General features: G+C 36.9%; 1 protein-coding gene across 1 annotated transcript in view; it reads left to right on the top strand.

The window, feature by feature from the left end:
* Positions 1-17,135, top strand: part of ASTN1 (astrotactin 1) — a 182,590-nt gene that overhangs the window by 90,373 nt on the left and 75,082 nt on the right. The window contains exons 10-12 of the mRNA XM_070749042.1: positions 10,176-10,342; positions 11,851-12,045; positions 13,578-13,705. Of these exons, the coding sequence (XP_070605143.1) occupies positions 10,176-10,342; positions 11,851-12,045; positions 13,578-13,705 (490 nt within the window). The remainder of the gene's footprint in view (positions 1-10,175; positions 10,343-11,850; positions 12,046-13,577; positions 13,706-17,135) is intronic.

Below are 17,135 nucleotides of genomic sequence, written 5' to 3' on the forward strand. Positions count from 1 at the left end.
ACACATATAACAAAGTGCTTTATTTTTCTAAGATGAATCCAGTTTTCTACTCACAGCAGAAAACTAAAACCATGGAAAACATGCCATGCTCCAACTTTGTTTTGAACATTAAATTCTGTAACTGTTCTTTATTCTTTTACGTTTGTAAACATGTATTTTTGGACTATTTTACCTATAATATGCTTGCTATTCTGAGAATATACTAGGCTTGCTATCCTGAGACTCTAGTTACATTTACATTAAATTTGTACCATGTACTTTGCATCCTCTTTGCAAATTTATTCTAAGCAGAGGTAAACAACCTACAGGGTGGAGGGCATATGTACCATTCTATGGACAGATATATGTGGCCATCAACATAATTTCAAAAGCTCTTGCCCTCCATCCTGTAGGTTGTTCACCTCTACTTAGAGTGAATTGCAAAGAGGATACAAAATGCATGTTACAAACCTAATGTAAATGTAACTTGAAATAGCATCCTTTGTTTGACACTTTTTCTTTAGATTAAAGTTTATTCACCTATCCTACTACATGGTCTTAAGTTCAGACTTCCAATAAGAGCTTTCTTTTCATTCCCTGCTATGATAATATGGAAGATATTGTTAGAAAGAGAACAAAAATGAAATTGAGGAAACTGAGTGTGTCTGAAAAATAAGGAAAAAGGGAGGAATGGTAATGACAGAAAGATAAACAACTTTGCTCTTGAAGGCCCTGATCTAGATCATGATCTACATAGGACAAAGGAAATATAATACCAGTGACTTTGCCAAATTGTTCCATTCCCACTCAGCCACCTCCAGTAAAAGAAATGGGTGGAGGGGAGCCTCTATTAATTTATTTTTAGAGTAAAGAAAACCTAGAAAGGAAGCTGCATGCTATATAATTAACATACGTGTTTGATGTTTTCTATGCACCTGGCAGGAAGAAGCATTTATACTTCGCATCCTAATGTGTGTATTTGCATGATAAGAATGTTGAAAACATCTGTTCGTGTGCTTGCAGTTTACATTTGCAATAGATGTATTTTTAATCTACAAAGAGATCCTTAAATGAATGTAAAGTGACTTGAGAATGGATGATTCATTTCTTTATTAGCATACTATGTCACAGTTTTGTTTAACTATTACTAGAAAAGTTCTGGAGTTCCAGAGATAGTGTCCTTTCTCTTTAAGAGCAAGGTTTATTTATCTATTCTACTACATAGCCTTACAATGATAGGAAGACTACAGAATGCAAAATGGAGTACAGTCCAGATTGAGGACACCTTGGCATCAAAGAGGCAAGAAATATATAGATTACCACTGCATAGTCTACAAATCCTTATCATTCAGATTTGGATAATGGATTCTATAGTGCTAGAATAGACTCCCTGGTGGAGAAGCTTTTTACTAGTATGTTCTTTTTGTCCTTTATAGAAATACCTATGATTTGTTATGCTAACCTAACATCGTGTTTTAGATGATAACCTATGAATTCAAATGTCTATCAATCCATTAAAAATAGCCTGTTTGCCGTATGAGGATTTTGCAAAGTGAATGGATAAAACAATCAATAAAAATGATTTGGGATAAAACTGAAGAAAAGGATTTCTGGAAGGAATATTGTAGACATTTGGATGGGTACAATTGTGTTGGATTTAGCAGTGGAATTGAAACAAATGTTATAAATGCCATGAGAAAAAAATAATATAAAGGAAATCATAAATGTTATGAGAATATTAAAGAATTGGTAAAACGGCAGATTGGACAGAAAAAATATTAAATATTAGTGTAATTATGACACAGATTGGCTCTATGTCTTGTTGTGCAAAGCTAGCAATTGTGCATGAACATTGGGAGAATGCAGTTATTGTTCCCTTTCAAATAGTAAAAGTAAATGCAAAAACTACAGATGAGTTAGTTCCTATGAGTGCCTGAGAATATGTTTGGCAGAATTTTGATTTTATGAATAATATTGGGGAAGAAGATATGTATGGGAAATGCTTTCTAGTTTGATGCTGAGCAAGTGGTATGCAGATCAGCCTGTTGCTCTTCAGCAATTATTGAGAAAAATATGAATGTGTGAGAAAAATATAATAAATATTTATTGATTTGGAGAAAGTTTGTAGTAAAGAGAATACACATAGACTATACAGTATTTTTGCTTGAATTAAGGTTGGTTCTTGGCATAAATTGAACAATATTGGAAAAATATATGGGAGACAAAGAAGACACATAACACCAGTGGATGCAGGATCTGAGAGCACCACAACAGACTCCCAAAATATGAACCAATCACCATCCCATTAGCAGACATGCAACAGTGGATCAAGAATGTGAAGAGCTGGACAGCACATGGCCCAGACATAATTCATAGTGGCTAAAGAAACTAATGCATGAATGCCTAGCTGTATAGATGAACCAGCTGTTAACAGCAGATTCCTACGCAGACTGACACAAGAAAGGACAGTGCTGATCATGAAAGACCGTGAATGAAAGAAGGGAACAGCACTGTCCAATCACCAACCAATAACCAACCTCCCTACAACTTGAAAGGTCCTCTCAGGCCGTCAAGCTCACACATTAGGAACAACAGAGAGGTTCAAATCATCATTTGTTCATAGATACAGAAGTTGGCCAAGACTCAAGGTCTAGACAAACCATAGACCACAACCTGGCTTAACTACAAGACAGCCTATAACTCAGTGCCACACACATGGATCTGTCTTCTTTAGTTCCATACAGAGTCAATAGAACACAAAGGATTCTTCCTCAAGAATATAACGGGACTATGGAAGACAACACTGGAAGTCAACTCAAAAAAGTTCACACAAGTGACCATCAACTGCAACATATACCAAGATGATGCACTGTCCCTACTGGCTGTTTTGCATAGGCTTGAATCTTCTCAGCCAAATAATCACAAGGACTGGATAGACATCTAAGAGTACAACTACCATGAGCCACCTCCTCTACATGGAGGACATCAAACTGTAAGCTAAGAATAATCAAGACATCAATTCATTGAACTACTTGATCTATAGTGAGGACACTAGGATTGGAGAAATGTGGCTGGATGGTTATTAAGACAGGGAAGGTAGCTAAGACTAATGAAGTGGAATTACTAGTGAACCACATAGCAGACATACCAACCAACTACAAGTAGGTACTTTTGTTAGGAGAAATGTATGTTGAATGCATTGAAAGGCTATACATGTGATGAAAGAAATAATAGGGTCAAGAATGAATGAACAATAAACAAATGTTGACTGAATATAAAAGTGAACCAGTATAAAAGAGGCTTGTTGATGTAGTTTGGTTATATATAGAGAAGACTGTAGCTCAGATTTCATGGTTAATATTTAAAAGAAGCATGAATAAGTCAAAAGTATAGGGAGACTGAGAAAATCTTAATTGGGTGGAGTTTATGGAAAGAAAACTGAGAACCCACAAAATATGAAAAATGTTACGGGTCTTTGCAGTGAACTATGAAAGGAAAGTTGTAGAATAACCTCTGTGGATTAAGCATCTTTTAATTCTAAGCTTTAGAAATTCTACATGTTGTATTAGCTGAGATTGGGAACAAGAGAGCTTCTGTGCTTAAACAGAGTGCTACTAAAGATTGTGGATCAGAAAATGTCAATTCTTCCCTCAGGTTTTGGCACTGACATTATCCTACTAAGCAGTAACATGGGGACTGAACCAAGAAACTAATTCTTTCTCTAGAGTATACTCCTTCCCTGCCTGCTGTCTTTGTGCATCTGCCAATTTCTTTTCTTACGAGGAAATACACGCTAAGTGCTTTGTGGCAGATGTTCCCTTCATCCACCTCTGCACTGTATCTCATTGACTCACAGCACATCTTCCTGCCCCACCCCCTTTGCACCAGGGCTGGCATGAGAAATAGGTGGAAAGCAATCCATCTGCTTCATACTCTGGCTGTGAAGCTGTTGAATGTGTCTTAGTGCTGACATTTTTCCTTTTCACCTGCTTTTGTGCTGGGAGAGGCATTGTGCCAAAGATGGATGTGTAAAAGAATTAGTGAAGGGATCAGCAAATGGAAATATTTTTACACAGCTACCTCTAAAATAGCTGCTGAGAGAGTCTGCTGACAGCAGCAGAAGTACGAATTAAGAGGAGGAATCTGTGCACAGAATTCCCTTCTCTGTAGTACTCAAGCTAGAAAACATGCAAAATTACAACATTTAATAATATAATTCATACATTCATGCATAAAACATTCTTAACATTATAGTTTGCTTCATAATGCAGGCAAGTGCACACCCTAAGCTGATAATATATAATCATTTTAGTCAGTAGTAGACAGTTTTAAACAAATTTATATCCATTTTAAACAATGAATTAATATTGGGGATATATCAGAATGATACATTTATGAAAACCTCTTGGTGCTTTCTGAAGTGAAACATGATGCTATTGTGGCCAAATCTTGTAAAGTAATTCAGTGATCATTGTTGCTATTTGAAGATGGAATTTTAAGATTGGGGTGGGGGTGCAGAATTGAGTTTTGAAAATTTTTGCAGTCTCACAGTTGGGCACATTCTTATAATTTATAATTTAAGCATAGATTGAATGCATTTTGCAAACATTCTTGCGTTTTGGCTTAATAGTTGGAATGTCTTCCCTCTCTTGTAATTTCTCACCCCTTTAATTGTATGAAAACAATCTGGAAACTCCTTACTTGTTTGAGATCCTTTCCCAACAAGAACAGTTTTGGGTTTTAAAAAAAATCATAGCCTCTCTAAATATAGAGAATTGGACAGTGAACTATTGTATTATGCTGATATAATCAATAATGTGCATTTAAACCTGTGTACCTTTCACTAATATCTCCATGTACTAGCAGTGGGTTGATCCCAGTTCGGCCTGGTTCTGTGAACCAGTAGCAGTGGCGGCAAGCTCTGCCCAGCTTCTGTGAATGCGCAGAAGCATTGCGCGTACTCACAAGAGAACCGGTAGCAACAGGATTTAGAACCCACTACTGCTCTGTACCTATCAGATGTGTATACGTGTATACACAACACAAACACGCACACACCAGCATATCTTACCTATTGATCTGAAAGTGCAGAATGTTTTATTCATCCATTATTCTTGAAGGGAATGGTTATACCTCATTACTTTATACGCAGGAGGCCCATAGTTTAATCTTGGGTATCTTTAGAGAGAACAAAGAAGGCCTTATGTGACTTCAAGTTTGGAACCTTGAAGATTTAAGCCAGTCAATATAGATAATACCAAGCAAGAATGGCTAAGAATTTCCTTTGAGATGCCTGAATTTATCTTATAGAAAGATCTTGAAACTGAATAAAAAGAAAAGAAAAGAAAATTACACGTGAGAGAAAGCAGACCAGGCAGACCTGTTCATCCCAGTGCTAATCTATAATTATAATTTCCAATGTGCTTCTTTGTGAGATAGAAATATTCATGGAAGATGTGACAAGACATATAAATAATACATCTAATAGAGAAATCCTGGTCTTGAACTATCACCGTGTTATATCTGCAAATCTTAAATCCTGTTCTCTTGAGTTTTAGTGCTGGTGTGGTGCAATGAGATAAGGCAGGCAGACCCTGTGGCTATTCCAACCCCAGATGCAGCTGTTAGAGAGAACCATGTCCACAAGGTGTTTTTCCCCAGTAATATTTTATTGCTTTTAAAATAAATAAATAAAAAGAAAAAAGGAAGCGGAGCAAAACACACAAATACATATGTTGTAAAAATGTGTAACAAGTGCTTAAAAATACATGAAAAAACACCCTCCAAAAGGGTATAATTAATTAAAACAATAAGTTACAAATATAAACATGTATAGTATATTAGAAGTGCCACACAGACTGATAGCAATGTAATCAGGTCTTCACTCCATTGAGTAAAATGGGGCAACACATTTACCTTTCCGCTATTGCAATGTCACTCTTATAGATACCATAAGGGCATGGAGAATCCATTATATTGTTTAACTGTCAAACTCCATTTAAAAGGGTATGTAATTGACGGAGAGAGAGGGAGGGAGGGAGGGATGGGAGGGAGGGAGGGAGGGAGGGAGAGAAAGAGAACACAGTAACATATAAATAAAATACAGGTAGCCCTGGCCATTTGTTTTGTTTAGTGTTCGAAGTTACAACAGCACTGAAAAAAATGACCTAATTGTTCCTTGTATGTAAACATTCATAGCATCCCCACAGTTGTGATCAAAATTTGGGCACTTGGCAACCCGCATATATTTACAATGATTGCAGCATCCAGAGATCATGTGATCACTACTTGAGACCTTCCCAGCTGGCTTCCAATGTGCAAGATATTTTTATTTCTCTTGAATTATCATGCCAACAAGTTTGGTACTAAGGGATTGGCAATTCTCTCCCTCGGCCTTACCCCACAGAAGCCTCCCCTATTCTATCTCAGTCTCTCCCACAGGCTCGCCCTCAGAAGCCTCTCCTATGCTTGCCCTTCTCTCCAGAGTTATTTTCAGGTTGGGAGGGGGAGTAGATCATCTAATTAGCATCAGAGCATGTTAATAAAGATATAAGAAATACTAACGATCTGATGGTCACTTTGAAAAATCCTTTCTTGGCGAGCACTTAGAAGCCAAAAGGAACATACGTGCCAAATTTCAACTTTGTGGGGTTTATGGTTCTGGAGATTTTGTGATCAGGGCATGAATGGTTTTCACTTTTATATAGATAGATGGTGGGAACTTAGAAAGGATGCAGAAAATTGCCATTGTTGGAATTTTCTGCTGATGACCCACAATATGGTTGGACTGAATTAAACACTAAATCAATGTGGAAAAGTATTAATTCATTTTTAATTTGTTAGATTGTACTCAAGGCAGTTTTTTTAAAAAAAAATGTATGTATTTATATTTATATGTGGCTCTGGATTACATCCTACAACATCCTGAATCTCCAAAGATCTATGCAAGGGTCCTCTTTGTAGACTTTAGATCAGCATTAAATACCATCTTTCCAGACACTCTTCTAACTAAGCTGAACCAGCTAGCGGTACCTGAACACATTTGTAAGTGGCTTCCTAACCAACAGGAAGCAGCAGGTGAAGCTAAGCAGAATCACATCAGATACCTGTACAGGTATCTGCACAGAGGCCTCCCAAGGCTATGAGCTCTCTCCTCTGCTCTATATACCAATGGCTGCATCTCTAATGATCCATCTGTTAAACTACTAAAGTTCTCAGATGATACAATAGTGATTGGTCTTATTTGAGACAATGATGAATCTGCATACAAATGGGAGGTTGATCAACTAGCCTTCTGGTGCGACTGGAACAATTTGGAACTGAACACACTCAAAACCATAGAAATGGTGATAGACTTTAGGAGAAACTCACCTATTACAGTACTAGAAAACATAGTGTCAACAGTACAGACCTTCAAATTTATAGGTTCAACCATATCGCAAATGGATATGGATACCTAACAAAAACATCATTAAAAAAGCAACCAAAAATGTTCTTCCTGTGCCTACTCAGAAAGCTCAAACTGCTCAATGAGATACAGAGGAATTATTGAGTCGGTCATCTTCACCTCTATGATTGTCTGGTTTGGTTCTGCAACCCAACAAGACAGACACAGACTTCAGAGGATAATCAGAGCTCAAGAAAAAACAATTGCTGCCAACCTGCCTTCCATTGAGGACCTGTATACTGCACAAGTCAAAAAGAGGGCTGTGGAAATATTTACAGACCCTTCACATCCTGGACACAAACTGTTTCAACTCCTACCCTCAAAACAACTCTAAAGAGCACTGCACACCAGCAGAACTAGACACATTTTTTCCTGAATGCCATCACTCTGCTAAACAAATAATTCCCTCACTACTGTCAAACTATTTATTATTTAAGTCTGCACTACTGTTAATATTATTATTCCCATCACGCATTTCCTCCTACTTATGACTGCATGACTTTAACTTATCATTACAATTTATATTGACTGGTTGCTAATATGATTGGATTGCTTATTCGTACCAGGATTATCATTAAGTGTTGTACCTTATGATTCTTGATGAACTTATCTTTTCTTTTATGTACACTGAGAGTATGTGCAGAAAGGTAAATTCCTTGTGTGTTCAGTCACACTTGGCCAATAAAATTCTATTCTATTCTGTTCTATTCACAAACATACTTGTACAAATGTAAAAATATTTAGAAGCAAACACATTACTACTACTCTTCCCACCCCCCATAAAAATAACCCTGACTGCCCCCAAGCCACCCAGTCTGCTTCCAAGTCTGGCCTGAACTTGCATCTCTTGAGTACTAATTCTATATCATAACCACTAGATCAGACTGACTCTCAAACTGAAAAGGTAATCAAGGGGAGTTGAAAGGGAAGGAGAATCCAGCTATCTAGTCTGTAAGAAAGTAATTCCATAAGCATGGAATTATAAAAGTCCTTTTGGATTTATGTGAAATAAATTGTGAAGATAAGCTCAACATACCAGCAATACAAGGAGAGCTTGTCAGGCTCTGATGGAATTTTCCCAAAAGGGGCCGAGGTGATGGTCTTTCTAAATTTTAGTGTGGAATAAATGGTGGTGATATATGTTTCTCAACCTTGGCAATTTTAAGATGTATGAACTTCAACTTCCAGAAATCCCCAGCCAACATGAGTAGGAGTTCACACATCTTAAAGCTGCCACTGTTAAGAAACATTGATGTAAGGAATAAACTAACAGACAAAACAAAGCCGCCAATCTCTCCCAACAAACTCACCCCTGCAATATTACTCCAATTATAGTATAGTTAACTCACAGATTTGTGTCTGGCATACAGGGGAAAGCTGAGACAACATCACATTAAGGGCACAGATTTTATATTTTTACCTGTGTAAGCTGAGCTTGCAATTCACTTGCAAATTCTCCTGCCAAAGACCTCTATCACTTAATAGGGAGTCGTGCAAAAGCATTCCTGTAAAAAGATTAATCTTTCTGTAATTTTCTAAGCCCTTGTGTAAGTCATGAGCTGCAAAGAAATAAATTAATCAGAAAAAACAAACATATACCCAAATATCTTTTGTCCACCCCTAACTTTGAAGCACATCCTGTCAGCCAGATGGGAAGGCACTCTGATGAGGATGGGTGCTGGGCAGGATTCCTAGACTCTTCATTTGCTTGTTTGCCATCACCCCAAACATCTGGGTCTTCTCATTGACTACTGGCATTATGCAAACATTTAGAATTCTCCTGTGCGTAGCCGTTCCAGCTGGCATGGATGGAGGAGGAGCAACTTGGGGCAGAATGAGAGTCTAGTGAGCCTACAGGGGACCGTTTGTTCTGGAAATTGCAGAATTAATGTCATCGAGCAACCTGTGTCTTATTGTGTGAGTTTCATCACCAGGATCACAAGGGGAAAAAACATTTCGGATGGAAATCCTCTGTTAAATCCAAATATGCCAAAAGAGAAGAAAGGGGAGGAGTGGAAAAGCCTGCAGCTCTTCCTACTTTATCCTACAAAATGTCCCACTTGAAAGCAAAGCCTTATTGATGGTATTATCAGTCAGCTTTATAGCCCTTTAATTCACTTCAGTTGGACTTGTTTATGGGTTGGACAATTTCAAAATGAAAACAAGTTGAAAAAGTAGTTTCTACTTAATGAGAGCCTCTAGATCTCGTCTATTTCATGGCTGAGCATATAAACCAATGTATGGCTGTTTTCTAAAGTAGCCCAAGGCAGCACCTAGTTCATAGTTTTTTGCAAACACATCTTCCTCTTGAAAATGACTTGGAGGGAATAGAGTGCTGGCTTTGACTGTTAATCACTCTGGTTGGTGTTGATGCGTATTTGAGGTTATACTCTTTAATAATGGTTGCAAAAACTGTAAAGATGAAAACAAAGAGATTTTTGCAACAGGAAGGAACTGCAGCACAGATTGTAAGATCGAAGTGTGAATTGATACTGTGGAATTAAATAGCAGAAATTGACTAGAAAACTTACAAAAAGCTACCACAAATCTCAAGTTTGTCTGTTAATGATAAGATGAAACAATACCACTAATTTAGTTTTTCTCCTCACTGTATAAACTGAGCATATAATCCTTGTGATGTTTCTGTTGAGTGTAATGAATCTTTTGTGTACTGTGCAGTGCAAAGGAATTGCTCTGCATAAAATCTGTGCTCACCTGGTTTGTGTTGCTATTCTTCTTCCTCTGCTAGTGTCCCCCCAGCCTTAGCCCCATGAAAGATGGCACGGGTTGCTACGATCGCCACATAGGAGTGGACTGTTCAGATGGGTTCAATGGCGGTTGCGAACAACTCTGTCTACAACATATGATGCCATTACCAGAAGACCCTTCTTTGTACAATATACTTATGTTTTGCGGGTGAGTTCCACCCACAATATATACAGTGGTAGCACACTTGTAGCAAATGTTGTGTTATTTCAATGTCGCTTCCTTTCACTGCTGCTTATACTCATTTCGAAATAATTAATTCCTGACTATTCCATATAATAATAACTTTAATATTCAAGATTGTCAGTAGAAAAAAGTTAAGGTGGCAGCTGTAATAGTGCAATTAAAATAGTGGGTTGCAGGTAGAGATTTAATTATATTCTTGTGACTGTAATCTTGATTGCTTTTCTTTTTTTACCATTCCCTGTGGATCCTTGTTACTTTTTAAATTTTGTCTAACTATTGCTTTCTGTTCTATAATGTGGTATCTAAATAAGTATTCCTTCCTATGAAACCTGCCAAATGTAGTCCATACCTATGAATATATAACAATGGTTGTCTTTAAAAGATTTTTAACATTTCATATACTGTATGCTCCCTTGATGCCAGCAATAATTATATGTAGCATGTGTCATGTGTTTTGAGTCTGCATATGAACCCTTTTGTTCTTTTTTCCTGAAAAAATAGTAATACTGTATTTCCTAGCACTTAATTCAGTTCCTGAAAGTACATGAGAGTATGAATGCAGCACATATCTGTTCTCTGGGCCTATTGGAAGTCCAGAAAGGGGCCTGTTTCCGGCCTCTGGAAGGGCTTCAGTATCCGGGGAGGCCATTTTTGCCCTCCTGGAAGCTCAAGGAAGTCTCTGGAGCTTGGGAAGGGTGAAAATGCCCCTCTCCACCATGGTGTAGGAGGCCAAATAGGCCATGCCAACCCAGCAACTGGGCAGTGAACCAATTGCTAAAATTCTTTCAATCCCACCACTGCATGCCACTAATATTTATAATCTTTTGTTCAATCCTATCATAATATAATTTGTTACAATGAAAGAAACTCATATTTATCATGACATTTTTCATAACAGGTTCCTGATAACAAATTAAGAGGTTGAAACATTTCATGGTCATTAAAAAAAAAATAGGAAACCTGTGGCCCTCCAATTTTTGTTGAGTTGCAGTTCACATTCTAGATTTTAGTAATTTCTTCAGAAGAATAAGAGCAATTAGGGATTAACAGTTTTTGCTCATTTCATTCAACTGTTGTTCAGTGGTTTTGTTATTCACTTATTTTTTCTGTCCATTTTTCAATTAACGGAGATAATTTCTTCATTTGAATTCCACATACCAATATCAGCATGGTCCTTTTTTATCTCCATGTAAATTGGTAGGGGCATTTTAAGAAATACTCCAGCATCAGGCATTACTTGGCACAAAAGTCATGCATGGAGAAGTTTCGCTGAAGGTAAGAAATATGAAAAAGCATGGAATTAGATCTAAATATTAATCTCACATGATTTTATAAATCTGTAAGGGAGGTACTGTATCTTTTACCTGTGTGACGGTATAGGTTCTTACACTACAGGTTCTTTCTTGAGCACAAACTATATTTCTCTTTTGAAATCTTGTAAAAAATTTAAATAGTTTTCTCATCATTGGCAGATGCATTGAAGATTACAAGCTAGGTATGGATGGCCGGTCTTGTCAGTTAATTTCGGAGTCCTGTCCAGGGGGTGCTGATTGTGAAGAGAGCCGAGAGCTGCCCATGAATCAAACTCTCTTTGGAGAAATGTTCTATGGCTACAACAATCAAACTCGTGAGTTGGCACCTGGGCAGGTGCTGAAGGGGACATTCAGGTGATGATTATATTAGGGGGGAAAGCCTGGTGTTCTATGGGATTCCAAATCCTGTTCTTCGCATTTTATCTGCACTAGATTATCCATAGTGCTTTTTCATCATATACTGAGCAAATCAAAGCTCTTCCCAAAGCAACTTGCAAATTAAAATTTCCCTTCAACTCAATTGGAAAGTTAAACAGAAAGAAGATATAGATTATTATTAAACATGGAACTTTTTCTACCAGTGATTGGCAAAAAAGGGAGTGGAGATTAAGAACGCAATCTATATTGCTAAGCAAATAAAACAACCCAGACATGATGTTTATTAAGCACTAACAAAAGGTAAACAATAGAAAATTAATAAAACTTCATTTGAAAAAATTCCCAGGTTTCCTCACTTGCCTCTAAGACCTGGAATTTGACCTCAAGTGAATATCTTTTAGAGATGGATAACTTCTATTGAAGGATCTTTCTCTAGTACTATTCACCCAATTCCTGAAGATATTAATATTCATGCAGAGACCTCTGCAATTATACTCTCTACCAAGAGAACATATTATCCATGAAACGATTGCATGTTTTAAAATATTATATCTTGGGCAGGTGTGAAATAAAGGAGTTTTAGAAGAAATACTCATTATATAACTATAACTATAACTATAAAAGTCTCTTTTATAGTTATCCATGCAATTCCATTACCTTTTGATTTTCTATTGAAAAACACTGGTTGTCTTTTAATCACAATTTCTAGATAGATGATGACACTCTAGAGAAAATAGAGTTTTTATTTAATGATGTTTCTTACAGGTGATTGGCAAATTCTCATTTACTTATTAAGTCTAAAATTAGACTTAATAAGGGCCCATGTGAAAGGCCCATTTCTCTGTAGGTGAAGTTTCTTATTGGAGCAAATGAAATTTTACAGGCCTAACTTTTTTCTTTTTGAAGAAAAGCTCTACACATGCTGGTTCTACATTCACACCGTTCTTTAATCCTTCAATATGTAAGAGCTGGTGGACAAAAATGGAGCCCAAAGAAAGGCTCCACTGGCAGCATTAATGGTCATGAGGAATCCTTTAATGTTGATGTATGGATTTTGAAACAATTTTTAACAATTTTGAAGAATGCCCTTTCGAAAAAGAAAAAAATTAATAACGAAAGGAGCAATTGAAATAAAATGTTTTCATGATACTCTACTTCTACTTAACTTTGATACATTGATTACAGATTTTAATGAGATCTGTGAGCCTGCATATGGTGGCATATTTCAACTTCTAGAATGAAATTTGGAAAAGTGATAAAGATGAGTGAAGAACTCAATCTGTTGTCATAATTTGATCTGGTTTCAAATCGCGCTGAACAGTTTACTTTTCACAAATATATTTTGAAGAAAAAAATGGCAGAACCTTCAAAGCCTTTGAAGGTGTTTACAGTATTGTATAAGTTGTACAAGAAATATTGGTATTCTTCTGAATTTAGTTTAGGAAATAGCTAGATAGATTTGCTTGGAACTGACTTTTGCTTTGAACTTCTCATTTGGCACTTTTCAGGATGAATAACTTTGCTCGTGGTTTGGAGCAACAACTGCCAGATGGACTAATGTTGGCCACTGTTCCACTGGAGAATCAGTGCCAAGAGGAGTTGTCTGAACCTACTCCTGATCCAGATTTTCTAACTGGTAAGTGATCTCTTTCAAAGGTCATTTTCACTAGTTTTTGCATTAGTCATGGGTCAGTCCTCAAACTGCTATCATCTGCTTTGGAATTGAGTCAAGTTATTTCTGTTTTAGTTCCAGTTTATCTGAAGCTATTAGTTACATAGAAACATAGAAACATAGAAGTCTGACGGCAGAAAAAGACCTCATGGTCCATCTAGTCTGCCCTTATACTATTTTCTGTATTTTACCTTAGGATGGATATATGTTTATCCCAGGCATGTTTAAATTCAGTTACTGTGGATTTATCTACCACGTCTGCTGGAAGTTTGTTCCAAGGATCTACTACTCTTTCAGTAAAATAATATTTTCTCATGTTGCTTTTGATCTTTCCCCCAACTAACTTCAGATTGTGTCCCCTTGTTCTTGTGTTCACTTTCCTATTAACATTTAAATATGTTAAAGGGTTAAATAAGGTCTCTCCTGGACCTTATTTAACCCTTTAACATATTTAAATGTTTCGATCATGTCCCCCCTACAGATGGAGTTCATTAAGTCTTTCCTGATACGTTTTATGCTTAAGACCTTCCACCATTCTTTTAGCCCGTCTTTGGACCCGTTCAATTTTGTCAATATCTTTTTGTAGGTGAGGTCTCCAGAACTGAGCACAGTATTCCAAATGTGGTCTCACCAGCACTCTATATAGCGGGATCATAATCTCCCTCTTCCTGCTTGTTATACCTCTAGCTATGCCGCCAAGCATCCTACTTGCTTTTCCTACTGCCCGACCACACTGTTCACCCATTTTGAGACTGGCATTTTCCCTTAAATTGATAGGTTCTTTGGGTAGGAGGCGAGGGGGTAATCAACATGTGCATTGTGAGACAAATCATTTAATTTACATATCTGCAAAGGCCAGGGTTTGCGTTGACATGAGTAGTGGAGTGGTGCTTTGTGAAAAAGCAGATACAGGGTTGAAATGCTTGTGGTATAAAATTTCTCAGATCTCAGTTTCTGAATCCTGTCATTTGTTTAGTCTTAAAGTTTTGCAATATAGATATGACTTACTAGAAGAAAATGCAAATATTTTATGGCCAGATTCAAAAATATCAAACAAATTTTACAAAAAATAAGAACAAGAGCTATGTTATTTTGGTGCTGGTGAGGTACTCCATGTTGTCACAGAATGGTAATTATTGTGTTACCAGTTAGTGTAATTGTAGGTCAGATACTAAAAAAGGGGAACATTAGAAAAGATGCCAGGATGCTTACAATTAAGAACCATTTATTCAAATAGACTTGTGTCTGAGAGTCTCAGAGCAGTGTGATAAATCTAGACTGTGCCAATGTAGGCAGTCCATGAACATGACTCACAAAGGGGTTGTTGTATAGCCCCTCAACCTCTCTTTCCTTCCAGTTGCTTAGTTTAGGCATAAGAAAAGGAAAGTTAGATATTAATGAGGATTAAGTGTCTAGTAGGTATTGGGTGCTGCTACGACAAAAGGGGAAAATAATAATATAATTATAATAAACCTCTGCCAGCACCCAGAGAAAAGAAATGGTCCCTTTGCTCTGGGCAGTGACTGTCCTCCTCCTCCCACCCAAATTCCGAACTTTTATTTCTTTTCTAATGGGTTTGCACGCATTATTTGCTTTTACATTGATTCCTATGGGAAAATTGCTTCTACTTACAAACTTTTCTACTTAAGAACCTGGTCACGGAACAAATTAAGTTCTTAAGTAGAGGTACCACTGTATCTTGTATTGCCCAAAATGTAGAAAATGATACTTTTCATCATTGAACAGTATTTTGTACAGCAGGGCCTAATCAGAGGTGGGTTCCTACTGATGAGACCCAGTGCGCTGGTCCGTTAGTGGCCGGTGCGCAATTTGCGTGCAATGGTTCTGGTGCTGTCTTTGCCAGTCTGTGCGCAGTTCCACCTTTTTTCCCTTAATTTTTGGTGATTTTTTTTCTCTTGTTCCTCTGCGCATGCACGGAAGCAAAATCGTGCAAGGGGATGCACATGTGTGAGACACCATAAAAAATGCATGAATGCACAAAACATCACAATGCGCACCCAGCGCACTGATAGGATGATAAGAGGAACCTGCCCTCGGGCCTAATGTCCCTTTGAACACTGAGCTGGTCTTCTGAGGTATTCGCATTCCCTCCCAACATTGCGTTGTCGGAGGACTTGATGAACCTCTCTTTATCTTCTCATTTAAGAACTATAAAAACTTGATGGATCTTCCGTTGTCACTCCTGCACATGTAATGAGATTTCTAACTATCTGTATCCACATCACATGGCTTCGACTAAGATTGTGATTTTTTTCCCCATGGCAGCACATATAAAAATGCTCATTAAAAATGTAACTGGTAGAAAAATTAACACTATCAGACAATGTCTTGTGGTTGACCTCATAGTCAGAAATGCAATGAGGAGCAGGAGAGGCTTAATATATTAAGACAGGGAGAAACATCTTTCCAAGCTATTTTTAATTACTGAAAAGCATCTATAGACATTTCCTTGGTATAATTACCATAGAATTTCCTGTCTTCTCTATCTATCCAAGACAAAAAAGGCCTCTATTTTCAGAAGCCTTCTTTCATATACTGTGTTTGCCTCCTTCATACCTGTTCTTTGAATTTTTTTTGCTTTCTGAGGGAGCATTTAATTAGTAAGTCAGTTTGCAATATTGTGTCTGGGAAACTGGACACAATTATTTATTATTCAGCAAATAGTTGCTTTCCTTGGCTCAGATACAAGATGTATAAATGTCTAAGAAATAAGTATAATCTCAAAGGATCTGCAGAAAATTAATGAAGAACAATTGCACGGGGATGATTTATATGTTATTGGAATGTGGTCAAAGTTATGAATGATTCATGGAAATAGAAGAACCACTATTTATTTTTCTCAGAATATGATAAAGAATTTTGATACAAGAATGTTGATTTCAGTTCAAATGTTTTTTCCCCAGAACTCCCCCCCCCAAAAAAAAAATTGAAACCAGATTCTAAGTTAGAATCTATGTTAGAACTTGCCTTGCACCACATCTATTTGATTGTAAACGCCATTGAAATATTTTGATGCCTGTTTTTAATAAATAAAAACATATAGTAATAATAGTATGTTTATTATAATCCAAAATAAATGCAATGTAAGTTCAAACAACCTAAGTACAATTCATAGTATGATATGCTTCAATTAATAAATCTTTGAAAACACCATGAAACAGAGAATAAACTTTGTCCAATGTTGAATGAAAAATACAACACTGATGATATCTGATTGGGCATTTAAACTTGGAGAAGACAAAGCAATGACAAAATTAATAGCATACAGGCCCATAATGCATCACCTCTTCTTTGTCACATCCATAGGAAAAATAAATCAAACAGATCATTTCTTCTGAATCTGAATATACAGGATAAAATGATTTTAACCAAC

This window comes from Erythrolamprus reginae, chromosome 3 (genome assembly GCF_031021105.1).
Source record: "Erythrolamprus reginae isolate rEryReg1 chromosome 3, rEryReg1.hap1, whole genome shotgun sequence".
Taxonomy (NCBI): domain Eukaryota; kingdom Metazoa; phylum Chordata; class Lepidosauria; order Squamata; family Dipsadidae; genus Erythrolamprus; species Erythrolamprus reginae.